General features: G+C 34.2%; 2 protein-coding genes across 5 annotated transcripts; both read left to right on the top strand.

Moving 5' to 3' along the window:
- The first annotated feature begins 418 nt into the window (after nt 1-418).
- Nucleotides 419-3211, top strand: LOC110872513. Its single transcript, XM_022121311.2, has 3 exons — nt 419-738; nt 1391-1543; nt 2210-3211. The coding sequence occupies exons 2-3, from the start codon at nt 1430-1432 to the stop codon at nt 3041-3043; spliced, it is 948 nt and encodes a 315-aa protein (XP_021977003.1). The 5' UTR covers nt 419-738; nt 1391-1429; the 3' UTR covers nt 3044-3211.
- A 1036-nt stretch (nt 3212-4247) lies between these two features.
- LOC110872514 (RNA pseudouridine synthase 5) lies at nt 4248-14359 on the top strand. 4 transcript variants are annotated; one of them, XM_022121313.2, is made up of 15 exons: nt 4248-4405; nt 4466-4523; nt 5726-5753; nt 5855-5901; nt 6419-6509; nt 6613-6778; nt 7636-7723; nt 7822-7906; nt 8583-8658; nt 8800-8867; nt 9241-9310; nt 11435-11513; nt 12077-12170; nt 13344-13424; nt 14049-14359. In XM_022121313.2, exons 1-14 carry the CDS (start codon nt 4306-4308, stop codon nt 13401-13403), a joined length of 1110 nt encoding a protein of 369 aa, XP_021977005.1. In that variant the 5' UTR covers nt 4248-4305; the 3' UTR covers nt 13404-13424; nt 14049-14359. The 4 variants fall into 4 exon arrangements, with proteins under 4 accessions (XP_021977005.1, XP_021977006.1, XP_021977004.1 ...); XM_022121314.2 differs by having other exon boundaries at nt 13344-13426; nt 14041-14359; XM_022121312.2 differs by having other exon boundaries at nt 13344-13432; nt 14053-14359.
- The last annotated feature ends 229 nt before the right edge of the window (nt 14360-14588 follow it).

Here is a 14588-nt window from a genome sequence, read left to right as displayed (position 1 = left end):
TTGCACATGAGGGCATTTTTGTCAATTTAAAGGTAAGTTCAGCGGCAGATTTACAGCTCAAAGCTTCTGCAACCTTTGAATTGACAAAAATGCCCTCATGTGCAAAGCACATGACCAAATTTAACTGAAAAAACTAACTGGGTTAGGCCTAAAGGACAAAACGTGTATGATATGAAAACATAAAGAACAAAACTCGTCAATTTTGAACATAAAGGACAGCGTCTGAAAATAGATATAAAGATAAAGGACAATCCATGAAATTCAGTCTAATTTTTATATAAGTAACTCCATTAGTGAGATTATCAAGCAAAAAAAAAAGCACATTTTTCATGATAAATTAAAACTAAAATTAAAATATTGGCATTAGGTGTGCATGATGCATCCATCTAGAACATGTATAACCACCATTCCACCAACCACTTGTGAATTGTCAAATCAAGGCAGCTGCAATAAGAATGGGTCTTGCTCTTTAAAAAGCCCCCCACATTTGACCCAAATCAACTGGAGAACTCATCGATTGTCAAAGTCAAACAAGTGCGTGTGTGCACCACGGTGTCGTTTTGGGGGTTTCCTTCTGTCTTCGTAACTGTATAACCCATATTTAACACCTGTTCTTCCTTTACTATTCTCAATTCACCATTTTTTTATATTCTTTCATCTCTTTTTGATCCCAAAAATTAAACTCCTCTGCGTTGACTTTTTCGGTCAATTCATCTATCTGCTTCATAATCTTCAAGGGTATGATCAATTACACCTTTTGATATACTTTTTTAGTTTATTTTGATCGCGGGGTTTGTTTGAATTGAAGTTTTAGACGAATTTATTATTGGGTTTTTATTGGAATTGTGGATTGGGTTGATTAGTTACTTGAATTGATAACTTTTTGATGCTGAATTTTTTGAATTTTGGATTAAAGTGTGATGGGTTTTTGAGGAATTTGGGAATTAGTTCCATTTGATGGCTTGTTGAAGCTGAAATTTGTGATTATTATGTTCTTGACTTTTGATGGTCAAACTTCTATTTGTTAAATCTGTAATTGTAACATGTTGTTTCATAATTCTAACACCTTTTTTCTTTATTTATAGAGAATTTTGTTATGTTTTGATGTGATGATTGAGTATAATGTCAAAAGTTAAGGATATTCATATCAATTTGAAATCGAAACAGTTCATCTTTGACTTTCAAAGTCAATCACAATTCACAAGCAGCAGCCACACACAATAGTCGGGATTAATATTTTTAGACATATTTGTTCTTTAATGTTTAGAGAATCCATTGGATTGAATTGGTTTATTGAAGTGTGATTGTGTATCCTCTTTTCATTTTATGATCTTGTTATGAGAAATGTTGCTACAAACCGAGATTGATTTACCTTCTTTTTTGTGTGCAGATCAACGTCGCGTTGAAAATCAACTTTTTAAATAGAAACATGGCTGAGGAATCATCAACTTCCCGACAAAACATTGTTAGTTGCCCATTTTTGCGTAACATTAACGAGCCAACTAATTTCTCCTTTTCTTCATCGGTGCATATCCCATTGCCGGTAGGTTACCTTCCATTCATATCTTCATGTATAGTAATTTTATTGCAATTACAAGTTTTGTATGTTATCTTTCGTTGTTACATACTCAATCACAAAGACACAAAGTAGCTCCATACAAAACCAACTTTAAGTAACAACTATGAGAACCGTTTAAACACATGTACATATTGCTTTAACCGTGATGCAGGGCTGGCTCAACCATTTTGGTGGCCTAAAGCGAAGTAAAAACTAGAGGCCTTTTTCCCTAAAAAAATTGCGTAAATCGCAATTGCCGCCCAAATACAATACTCCATATGCAACGCCCCTACAAACCTGCTATACATCAATAATATCCATCGCAACCCAGCCCAAATATTATATATAATTATTACTAATTTTTTTAAAGTTGGAGGCTCTGTTTATTTGGAGGCCCAAAGCCCAAGCCTCAAAATACTTGGGTTGGGCCGGCCCTGCTGTAATGCATGAAGCAGTTATGTAACAGCATAACCGCCTCTATTTTTTCTCTTCCACAATATGTGGTCATCAAAACGTACAAATGTCTATGTAGTTTTCACTTTACACGTCGTCAACACTTTGATAGTTTGAACATTGTGAAGAAAACAGTTTAAATGACCAAAATACCCTTTTTCGGAATTTATTCTCACAATTTCTTTTCTCATGGTTCAGGTACGAGGAACCAAAGGTCCTATATTTGAGGACGGTCCCAGTTTTGATTCGGCGTTTAGGCTTTTCCACAGTCAAAACGGTGTGGTTCCACTTTCCGACCCATCAACACACGGTCCTCAAAAAGTGAAGTCCGAGCCACCCCCACAGCAGTTCCATCCCTTAGCCGCCAGGGCAGCTACAATCAGTCTCTCGGGTTTTGGCGGGTCCTTCGGTTTTGACGCATTCAACGAGATGTTCAAGAATCATCAACGAAAACACAAACCATCCAAGAAAAACTCCAGTCATGAAGCATTGGGTGAAGAGTGGTTACAAAACGGCAAATGCCCAATGGCCAAATCTTACAGATCAGTCACTAACGTGTTACCAATTATGGCCAAAGCACTTAAACCGCCATCAGGCATGTTTGACCGGTGCCCACCGGTCATCATGGCGGCTAGGGCGGCTCTATCAAAAACCGCCTTTGCAAAGAACCTACGGCCCCAACCACTGTCTGCAAAAGTGCTCGTGATCGGAGCCATGGGCATGGCGGCGAATGTCCCATTAGGGATATGGAGAGAGCACACTGAAAAATTCTCACCGTCGTGGTTTGTGGCGGTTCATGCTGCGGTTCCATTTATAGGCATGCTTAGAAAGTCGGTTTTGATGCCCAAATCCGCCATGGCTTTTACTATTGCAGCTTCTGTTTTGGGTCAGGTGATTGGTTCTAGAGCTGAACGGTACCGGCTTAAAGCGAAGGCTGACGCGACCCATGAAGTAGCGGTTACGGGTGGACGTTGTGGCGAGCCTGTCGAGTGGGACTCGGAGTCTTTGCAGGCTGTTAGGCCAGTTTCTTGAAGTTTTGATTGTATTGGCCAAAACATGTATACAAGTGTTGCAGAGTCTTTTTGTATGTTGTGTAATATAAGTGGTTATGAGATTATCAACATTATTCTACTTCCTTAAAATGCAACTTGAAACTCCTTGTTCAAAGTTGTTTCTTTGAGTTACATATTTATTAAACAATTTTAACCTTCCTATTTAACCCATCACTTGCTCTTTAATTCACTCAATTAAAAAAAAAAAACATTAAAAACCTAATGCATTTACGGTGGTCACTCTAAAAGTTAAAATTTATTATAAGAATCAATAATGTTTTCAAAAACACAATAAAATTGTTAAAATATATAGTAATAAAGGTGTTAGATCTGTTGTTTCACCATAAATAAGTTTAGAAACGATAACCATACAAAAATGCGTTAGCTGAACAAAGAAGCCGATCATGCATTAGTTATAGAACTGTTAAAAAATAACCAATTGCATCGTGAGAAAAGACGTTATTCCATCTCTTAGCGCGGATGCAAGTCTAGTTAGCCTTTTATCAATATTTTTTACAAAAAATATTTAGAAAAGAGTAAATTACTTTTTAAGTCCCTATGTTTTAGTGGTTTTCAAAATAAAAAAATTTAACGCCTAGAGTCTCTAACCGCTCATTTTATAATATTTTGAGTCCCTGTGTTTTGGTGATTTTAACTACTTCCAAAATCAGAAGTACAAGTGTTAAAATTTGGACTCAAAACGTTATAAAATGAGTGGTTAGGGAGGACGTTAAACTTTTTGATTTTGGAAAGTGATTAAAACCACTAAAACACAGACGCAAAAACTAATTTCTTTTTAGAAAATTAATAATTTGATTTTCATTGTTTGCAAATTCAGTTATTATTTTCAAGGCTAGTAGTAAGAGGACCCGGGGTGGGCTTTTTTTTTTCCGTGATAGAATTCCACCACGCCGTTATACACGACCGCCACTCAATCCACCACGCGTGGAAGAGTTAACGCGTTGTGGTGGTCACGCGTTGAACTTTGGAACTTTGTGTATGGTGGGTTGTACTCTGTGCTGAGGAGTTGTACACTGATGGAATAAATAAAAAAGGTTGTGATACCATCACTAGTGATACCACCCCCTCTACATTTCTATCACTAGTGATAGAATATTGGTTGTGCACATGGCATGACTTGATTGGATAGTGGAACTGATAGATTCTATCACTAGTGAACCACCCCTAGTCCCCTAATAATGACGTTGTTCTTCCCCTAGCGACTCGTTTCGCATAACAATAATGTCAACGAATAGTCCATCTCCGGCGACATTTGGTGAACCTTGGCCGGAGTATAACGACGGTCTAACTTACCGTGATCTTGTCCGGTCACCTGATTCCGGTATATCTCTCTATCTATACATGTGTTGTACGATTAAAACTCAAGCCTCTGATTGTGCAGGTTTAACATTGATTGAGTATTACTCTCTCAGGCATCAATCTTCAGCTCCTGCTCTAGGGTAAGCATTTTTAGGGTTTCATAATTTCACTCAAATACATTTCTTACTGTTATATAATTTTGTTACCCTAGGAAAATACAAGTATAAAGACTACAAATTAGTGAATTGGTAGATTATTCTGTTACCATAGACAAAATAAATAAAAATATAAAGAAAATGCTTACATGTATGGTTCGGGTAGACGGTATATATGTTTAAGGTTTGCGCACCAGGTTCGGGTTCGTTTGCCACACATCCTATCTCTAGGTTCAATCAGCAGTAAAAAATATGTGCATATTTAACATTGAAAGATGAACCAGGGATAAGCCAATTCTTACACCATTCTTTTTTTCTTTTTTTACTTAGTTTTTGCATTATTGTAAATGTAACTGTAGGATAGAACATAGTTGTTAATAGCGAGCATAGCGCTCGCTATAGCGTTTAGCGTGGCGATGCGATTATAGGTCGCAATCTGATTTTGGCGCCTCCATAGCGTGGAAATAGCGGGATTATAGTTTTTTTTTCAAATATAAATAGCGATCATGGTTTTAAAAAACGTTTGAGGCGTGCGCCTCGAGGCGAAACGGCCAAAAAACGAGTCTCAGGGGCGCCTCGAGGCGAAACGGCCAAAAAACGAGTCTGAGGCGCGCCTCATGGTGTTTTTAATGTATATGTGCCTCAAAGGGGCTGAGGCGCTAAGAAAGTTGCGCCTCAGGGGATTTTGATAGCTGTTTTTGATGGTTTTGACTTTTTGTGTCAATTTCAAGCATTTCATGTCTTTTCTAAGTGTGTTTTTGATGATTTTGATGAATCTGATGATGAAATTAGTTAGTATTATTATTTTTATAATATATATAATTTTTATATTTATTTATTTATTTATTTATTAATACCACCTCGGCCTTACACCTCTTGAGGCGAAGGGAAAACGCCTCGAAACTCGTTTCCGTTCTTTTAAACCTTGATAGCGATAACATATGCCTATAAAATAGCAGAATTTTCCTTTTTAATATACATATAAAATATTCCTAAAACTATCTTCTAGTGTATCGCTAAACATAAAATAGCGCCCGCTTTTTCATTGCTATGGCTACGTAGTGTATAGGTAGCTTGTTGCTGTCATCCGCCATTCGCTATTAACAAATATGGGATAGAATGTATATAAGCCAATTACATGAATGTATGGTATATGTTGCTTCTTCGTAGTGCTAAACATGGAGCAGTTGGTTGCAGAGAATCGAAAACGGTCAGGTTGGTATCTGCAAATTGCTGTTAGCCTGTTACAGTTTCACCTTTGACTGAGTATCAAAGAATATAGCGTTTCTTCAAGTGACGGCTTTTGTGGCTTGCAGATAACAGTCAACGGAACAGTTGTCACTGATCCAAACACCGTTCTCAGGTTACCATCCTACCAGCAATAAACACATTATTTTGATGTGTACCATAAAAGATGATTAATTACATTTGAGTAAACTGCCATTTTGGTCCCTGAGGTTTGGTCACTTTTGCCACTTTAGTCCAAAACTCAAATCTTTTGCATCTGGGTCCCTGTGGTTTCAGTTTTATTGCCATTTTGGTCCAAAAATGAAATCAGGTCATATTTGTCTTATAAAATCCTGCTATTTTGTCCTTTTTCGCAGGGGCAAAATGATCATTTCTTTTTTATAAATAAATACCATATTTTATAAGACAAATATGACCTGATTTGCCCCTGAGGAAAATGACAAAATTGCAGGATTTTATAAGACAAATATGAACTGATTTCATTTTTGGACCAAAATGGCAATAAAACTGAAACCACAGGGACCCAGATGCAAAAGATTTGAGTTTTGGACTAAAGTGGCAAAAGTGACCAAACCTCAGGGACCAAAATGGCAGTTTACTCATTACATTTTGACACTGTTTGTATATGTTAGAATCGGCACAGAACTAGTATATCACAGACGTCCATGGAAAGAACCGTACGCACCATACTTGCTCGAGGTTTTATTTGAAGATGATCATTTGGTACTTGATCTTAAACTTCTGCTTTCTCAATTTATCTTATTTGTTATTAATGCTATATAAATATGTCGGGCTATCAGCTTAGATGTTCGTGTAATGTGTTCAGATTGCGCTAAACAAACCATCTGGTCTACAAGTTTTACCCGGTGGACTGTTTCAGCAGCGAACTGTCCTTACACAACTCCAATGGCGTATAAAGAATCAAGAATCGTTAGTACCGGATCGAGAATTATGCCCTGTTCCAGTTCATAGGCTTGGAAGAGGGACATCAGGTAACATTCTTTTATATTAAAGGCAAATCTAGATAGTGTGTGATTTTAGGAATTGATACAAGTAAACAGAAGTTTAGGCCTGTAAATGAACCAAACGAACACGAACAGAGGCATGTTTGTGTTTGTTCATTTAACTTTAACCGAACACGAACACGAATGTATAATCAAACACATTTTTTTGTTCATGTTCATTTATTAAGAAAATGGGCATGCTCGTGTAGTCGTGTTTATTTATGTCCGTTTGTTTAAAACCTAAACGAACAGTTCACGAATGTAAACGAACATAAAAAACAAACTTAAACGAAGATAATTTAACAAACAATAAACAACACAAATGAACATAATTAAAGAAACATAAATGAACATAATTTACTAAACATAAACGAACATAAAGACATAAAGTAATCTTTTTTATATATATTAGTGATTAATTACGATAAATTCCATTGGAAACCCCATTTTTATTACTAGAAAGCCCAATTACCAATTAGTTATATTTATATAAGTAGTTAGAAAGTTCCTTTTATGTTCAATGTTTATATAAATATAACTGCTTGTGTATTTAAATTGAAACGGACATAAACAAACAAAACATGTGTCAATGTTCGTTCGTTTAATGAACACAAAATTGTGTTCATGTTCGTTCGTTATTAAATAGACGACCTTCCTGCTGAACAAGTTCACGAACAGTTCGTGAACGTTCCAGAAGTTCATTGAAGAAGTTAGGTGATTTCAAATTGACCCTTATGTGGTGCACGGCATTCATATATTATTGGTTTTATTCTAATTTAGACAGTTGTTTATGGTCTTGAATCTTGATAATGTATGATCATTCGTCTTCGTTCCTTCCCTGATAGGAATATTACTTTGTGCGAAAACAAAGCTTGCAAAAACTCGGCTTGCAGCTCTTTTTGCTGACAAAACGTCAGCAGTTTCCAATAACAGGTTAGGGAAGAAAATAATTTATTTTGATGTTGATGCATTTGTAATTTTGTGTAGTTGGTAACTTCTGAGATTTGATAAGAAAATCTTTATGTCGGCAGAAAAATTGACAATGAGGTCAATAAGGTCGGAAAAATGTCAAAGATATACAGGGCACTAGCAAGTGGAATTATAAACGAGGACGAGGTGATTGTTCTGAACAGATCTGTTTCTTTTAATTCTTTTTAGGGCAAATTGGAAATAAATAATCCCAACTTTCTCAATTTGGCCGATAATAATCCCAAGTCGGTTATTAGCCAATAATAATCCGAACTGGTCAATTTTTTTTTGTAAAATAGTCCACCGTTAAAATAGCTTAACGGAGTTAAGTTTTTTTCCGAATTACAAACCGATGTTTTAAGGCTTTTGATCGGAACGAGGATACGAGTTGATTGATATAAAACTTACCTCAAAATACTGCCCTCAACCCACGAAAACGGTGCTTCAATTCGGGTGTTTAAATTCCAATTAACAAAAAATCAACCCATTTCGAGCACAATTTCGAGGTAAGTTTTACATCAATCGACTCGTATCCTCGTTTTGATCAAAAGCCCTAAAACATCGGTTTGTAATTCGGAAAAAAACTTAACTCCGTTAAGCTATTTTAACGGCGGACTATTTTACAAAAAAAAATTGACCCGTTCGGATTATTATCGGCTAATAACTGACTTGGGATTATTATCGGCCAAAGTTAAAAAGGTGGGATTATTTATTTCCAATTTGCCTTTTTTTAATAAAGATTAACCATTGTTTTATCTGAAATCTTCATGCTTATCGTTTTTCTAGAATCAAAGTATCACAACATAAACGCATCATGTTACAGGCTGTGATTGATGAGCCAATTGGAACAGTGAAATATTCTGGTGTTGCTAAAGGATTATATGTTGCTTCTCCTTCAGGTTTCTCGCTATATAAGCACATACTTGTTGGTCACTAATGTTTACCTTAGGAAATTACATACTATAATAAATTTGAAAAGAATAAAAAATGGTCGATGATAATCTTTTGGCTGATCCTTTGTTATGTCTCTTTCTATATAGGGAAACCAGCATTGAGCAAAGTTCATGTTTTGAAGAGAGATGTACAGAATAACCTCACAGTTGTTCAGGTGCTGCTGGGATATCAATAGTAGAGTTGTGTGTGTGATATATAGTTATATGTACATGTATGCGTGTGTCTATATGTATACATATATATTCAGGGGTTATGATTTATCCAGTCTCAATAAATATGTATTTTACTTAGTTAAACAAATCTTATGGACAGCATAATATACTGAAAAAAATAAGACTGTCAGTCATCATTAATGTGTTCGAAACAAATCATAAACATATAATGATTATATAGGGATATTATATGTTCAGGTACTCTAAAGACATTTTCTTTTACCCTGACACTAAAAGAAGTTATATAATCTTTAATTTTTTTAGTCAATGCTGATATTTATGCTTTTGTGTTGTTTTTTTTGGCAATGTGAGTAGGTGGAGATTCAATCTGGTAGGCCCCACCAAATCCGAATTCATCTTTCGTTCATTGGACACCCTTTGATAGGTTTGCTTTTAAAACCCTGACTTGTTAATATGTTTCATTTTGATTTAATGTCCCTTTTTTTCTAGAGTAAATTACTGTTTTGGCCCCTGTGGTTTAGCCAGTTTAACCATTTCAGCCTAAAAAGGAATCTTTTAACATATCAGACCCCGATGTTGCATTTTATAACGGTTTTGGCCCCTGACACTAACTTTGTTACTTTTTTTGCAGTTAAGTGTAAGGGTAATTAGGTAATTATATACCTTAGGGGCTTTTTTTGATAATTACAAAGTTCTTTTAATATTTAAGAGATTATTAATGCAATTACTCAAGTTTTTTTTTTTATTATTTCGTTATTTTCATGATTATTATTTAACAAAATATGTTTTATATATACACATAAATCTGTATTTTCATTAAGCGTTTGTTTTTTATAAACGTCGTCTTTAAAATCATTTGTTTTTTAGCCTTTTTTTTAAACAGTATCGTTTTTAAAATTATTCATTTTAAACCACTTGTTTATTAAAATCGTTCTTTTTAAAGTTGTTTGTCTTCTAAAGTTTTTTTCAAACGATTCATTTTATACCGTTCGTTTTAAAATCATTTTTTAAATAATTCGTTTATTTAAGTCGTTAATTTATAAAAGCGTTTCTTTTTAAATCGTTCCTTTTAGAACCGTTTTTGAAATCGTTCATTTTTTGAAAGAGTTAATTATTGTTTTCGTCCCTGTGGTTTGTCAAAAATCACTATTTCAGTCCATTAGTTAAAAAATTGCGATTTCAGTCCCTGTGGTTTCACTTTCGTAACCATTTCAGTCCACCTCGTAACCATTTTAGTCCCTGTACTTAACAGAATAATGGATTGAAATGGATACGAAAGTGAAACCACAGGGACTGAAATCACAATTTTTAAACTAATGGACTGAAATAGTGATTTTTGACAAACCACAGGGATGAAAACAGTAATTAACTCTTTTTGAAACTTTGTATTCAGTTTACTTATAGCCATTAGGGAAAAAGAACTTCAGAAAATGAACGATTTCAAAAATTGAAAGAATTTAAAAAGGTCAATTTTGAACGAACAAGTGGTTTAAAAAATGAAGATTAAAAAAATGGCGTTTATTAAAAAACAAAGCCTTAAAAAATAAGTTAACAACGCAAGAATTTAATAAACAAAAGGTTAAAAAAATAAGGAATTTTTAATAAACAAACAGTCCAAAGAAATGAAAGATTTGAAAAAGAAATTAACAATTCGAAAAAAAGTTTGAAAAATAAACGATCTTTTGCAAACTTTTTATTAGAATGTTTCTTTTTTTTTTCAAATATTACATTTCTTTTGTTTTTATCCACGTCTTTTTGTTAAATTTAATAAATGAACGACTTAAAAAAGTGAGTAAATGTTTAAAAAATAAATGATTTTAAAAAGAATGGTATAAAATGAAGTGTTTAAAAAACTTTAAAAGACAAAACGACTTTAAAAAGAACGATTTTAAAAAACAAATGGTTTAAAAAGGAACAACTTTAAAAACAATAGATGGTTTAAACAAAATATAAAATAACAAATTATTTTCTAAAACAACTTTTATAAAAATAAACAGTTAATGAAAGTACATATTTATTTGTATATTTAAAATGTATTTTGTTAAATAATAATCATGAAAATAACGAAATAATAAAAAAAATTTGAGTAATTGCATTAATAATCTCTCGAAATATTAAATGAACTTTGTAATTATCAAAAATAGCCCCTAAGGTATGTAATGACCTAATTACCCTTACACTTAACTGCAAAAAAGTAACAAAGTTAGTGTAAGGGTCCAAAACCGTTATAAAATGCAACCTCGGGGTCTGATATGTTAAAAGATTCCTTTTTGGGCTGAAATGGTTAAACTGGCTAAGCCACAGGGGCCAAAACAGTAATTTACTCCTTTTTTCTATAAGAAACCTTTTTTTCTTCACAATAAATTATATGGACATGAAAATTAGGTGTCAAATCAAAGAAAATTATGACCCAAATCAAGGTGCTTAATAATGCTCATAAGTTTGTTAAATCATCTAGAGAGCTAATGATTTAGATAGAAAAAGGCAGTATATTACAACTCTTTTTGGAATTTATATTATTAATGGTTTTTGCATATCTTCTTGGCAGGTGATCCGCTTTATCTAACTGGTGGGAAACCACAATGCGCTGTGCCTGAAACTGTAGATGAAACATTTGCCGAAGATGGGTACATACATTTATCCCAACTTCTATAAAGTTTTATTTTGTCCTCCTCAACGGTCAGACATCAATATTCTTGGTTTATTGATCATAATTAATTATGTTTTAGTTTTGTAGTTTTAGAAGTATAAAGTTGCTTGGTTTATTGAGGCATAATAAATAAAATTTTCAGAAGTATAAAAGTTGCTTGGTTTGTTGAGCATAGGGCGCAAATGAGCCGAGCCCTCGGCTCGTTTATTATCTATTAATTAATATTTTAAAATAAAAAACAATATAAATAATAGACTCGTTTAGGCTCGCACGCTTGATAAGTGAAGCTCGGGCTCAGCCTCGGCTCGTTTACTAGACAACTTTAAATAAAGGATAATATAATTAACAAAAATTAATTGAGCCTGATGAGCTTCACATGCCAGGCTCAAGCTTGGGCTCAATTAATAAACTAGCTTTATTTTAGGCTCAAGCTCGGCTAGTTTCACCGAGCAGCTCGCAAGCCGCTCGGCTTGTTTGCACTGCATAACTAATTAAGTTCTCTATATGTAGTAATTGCTTTGTGTTGTTTAATCTTTTTAGAGGGTATCACAGACCTGCAAATCCTGTTCCTGGAGACTGTGGGTACTACTTGCATGCTCATCAATTAGTTCTTTGTCATCCAATGACAAATGAGGTATTCCTGGAATTATACGCTCAAATTGTTATATATATGATTCTCTGTTATGCTTTCTGTGATCAAGGTTCTGCTTTATTTTTTTAGTTTTAAAATCTTGAGTTATTATCTCTGCCATTACCTCATTAAACCATTGTTTTGACATTGCATTGCATGTGAAAATGCAAAAAGAAAATAATACCAAATTGGCAGCAATAAGTGAACACAAGCTCTATGGGTCTGGTTGTTCAGGCGTGTAGGGTTAAGGATCAGAATGGTAATTTATGCCAAAATGGGTTGTTGGGTTGACCACAAACATTTTTTTGTCTCTCTTGCATTTTACTTTTATGGGAGACTATTTGCACACTTGGTGTGTAGATAGTCAGCCCAAAAAGGGTTTTTTTTGTCCTATATGCACACCCTACAGTGTCGAGTTGTGGCCAAAGCGCGGTGTTTTGGTCCGGTCAACCAGACAAAGACTGACAGGTGTCTGACGGGTCTGTTGACCGGACTAAAATGCAGAGCTTTGGTTGCGTTTTGGTCCTGTCAACCAGACACCCGGTCAGTCTTTTGTGTGGTTGACAGGACCAAAACGCGGCCAAAGCTCGGCGTTTTGATCCGGTCAACATACCCGTCAGACACCCGTCAGTCTTTTGTCTGGTTGACAGGACCAAAACGCGGCCAAAGCTCGGCGTTTTGATCCGGTCAACATACCCGTCAGACACCCGTCAGTCTTTTGTCTGGTTGACTGGACCAAAACGCCGCGCTTTGGCCACAGCTCGACACTGCAGGGTGTGCATATAGGACAAAAAAGCCCTTTTTGGTGTGTATATAGGCATTTGGGTGTGCCAATAGGTACACCCTTTGTAAATATTTAATGTTTTGAATATAATTTCCAAAATGTATTAATTTAAATACTAATCTAAATATCTTGTATAAAGCCATCTGAGAGGTTGTAAGAATACACTCCGGGTCACCTACGACCTGTTCAACCCCATTTGACCCTTTCTCTTCTTAACGAATTCTACTTTCTAAATTTGAAATGTCAAATTTAGTGCCTCCATATACAAAAACAGAACAAATGTTTCTAGTTTTCAACTTTCAAAGTATTCTATCTTTTAAATTTTTGGAATATAACAACTTTAATCATTTAACCTGATTGAATATTTAGATTTACAGAGTTTGTTTTTGCAGATGATTAAAATAACAGCACCACTACCGCCCGTCTTCTTAAGTCACGAGTCAGGAGAATGAACAAAACACATTGCTTTATTATCAATCAGGTCAATACATGTTGCTATAAACTTACTTACTTTTTTGACCCTTAGCAAACTAGTTATGTTACACAAAAAAAAAAAAAAAAAAAAAAGAAGAAGAAGAAAATATTACTTTAGATTATATTAGTCGTTTATAGTTAATTAAAAAAATAGACCCTCTAGTTTTTAAAGGGCATTTTAGTAATATTTAACAAAAAAGTTAGCAAGGTTTGGCTTTAGTACTTAACATTGTGACAAATTAGAACGTTAATACCTAATGTTGCAACAAAAAACTATTAGTACCCGACATTGAAATTTAGCAGAAACCACAAGGACCAACGGTGTAATTTTTTCTTTAGTCTTTGACCCATGTTTAAAAAAATCAAGCTCTATGATTAAAATTCGAGCTCGGCATGTTTATTGTTTCTTATTCATCTAAATTTTATATGTACACATATAAGTATAATTTTTATATATAAAACATAATATGTATTATTTAGTTGCTTTTATCATAATAATACATATCACAGTATTTATTTATTATGTAATTACATATTTGTTATATTTATATAAATAATATACACATTTAGACTACATGTTTGTTAGACCTTATGGTATATAAATGATAAATCTATAGAATGTTTCAGGAACTGCTTAGCTTGAGAGTTGAGACGAGTAACCTGCTGTTGGGCTGACACTTGGAAAATGGGCCTGGCTCAGGCTGTTTGATACTTTGATGAGCTACATTTATAGTTGGGCCAGATGTGTGGATCTGTATCTTTTGGGCCAATGAACTTTTTAGAGGTTATTTATTTATAGTTCTTAATTTGGAGAAGTACATGGTCGAGGTTTAAAGACATATTCGATGATCCTTAAATACTAAAATAATACATTATTAATTGCAAGTGTCATCATCTAGTCATTATGGTGCTAAACCACCTTTAAACCTATTAATGGGTGACCACACATTTGATTTACTATGATTAGGTTTGTATCTCATTGTCAATTTTTTAAACATCATGTCATGTTTAAATGTCGCGATGATATTGTTTGACAGATAAACGATACGACAACGTAAAGTAAATATAACACAAAGTAACATAAATCAAATCAGAAACATCAACGCGAAACAGACAAATGAAGCAAAATATGACTGACCTCAATCACAACACGGTTTTCTTAA

The sequence above is a fragment of the Helianthus annuus genome, chromosome 8, assembly GCF_002127325.2.
Source record: "Helianthus annuus cultivar XRQ/B chromosome 8, HanXRQr2.0-SUNRISE, whole genome shotgun sequence".
NCBI classification, from domain to species: Eukaryota; Viridiplantae; Streptophyta; class Magnoliopsida; order Asterales; family Asteraceae; genus Helianthus; species Helianthus annuus.
The sequence above is the reverse complement of the archived record's forward strand: the minus strand, read 5'-3'. Positions and strand labels throughout refer to the sequence as shown.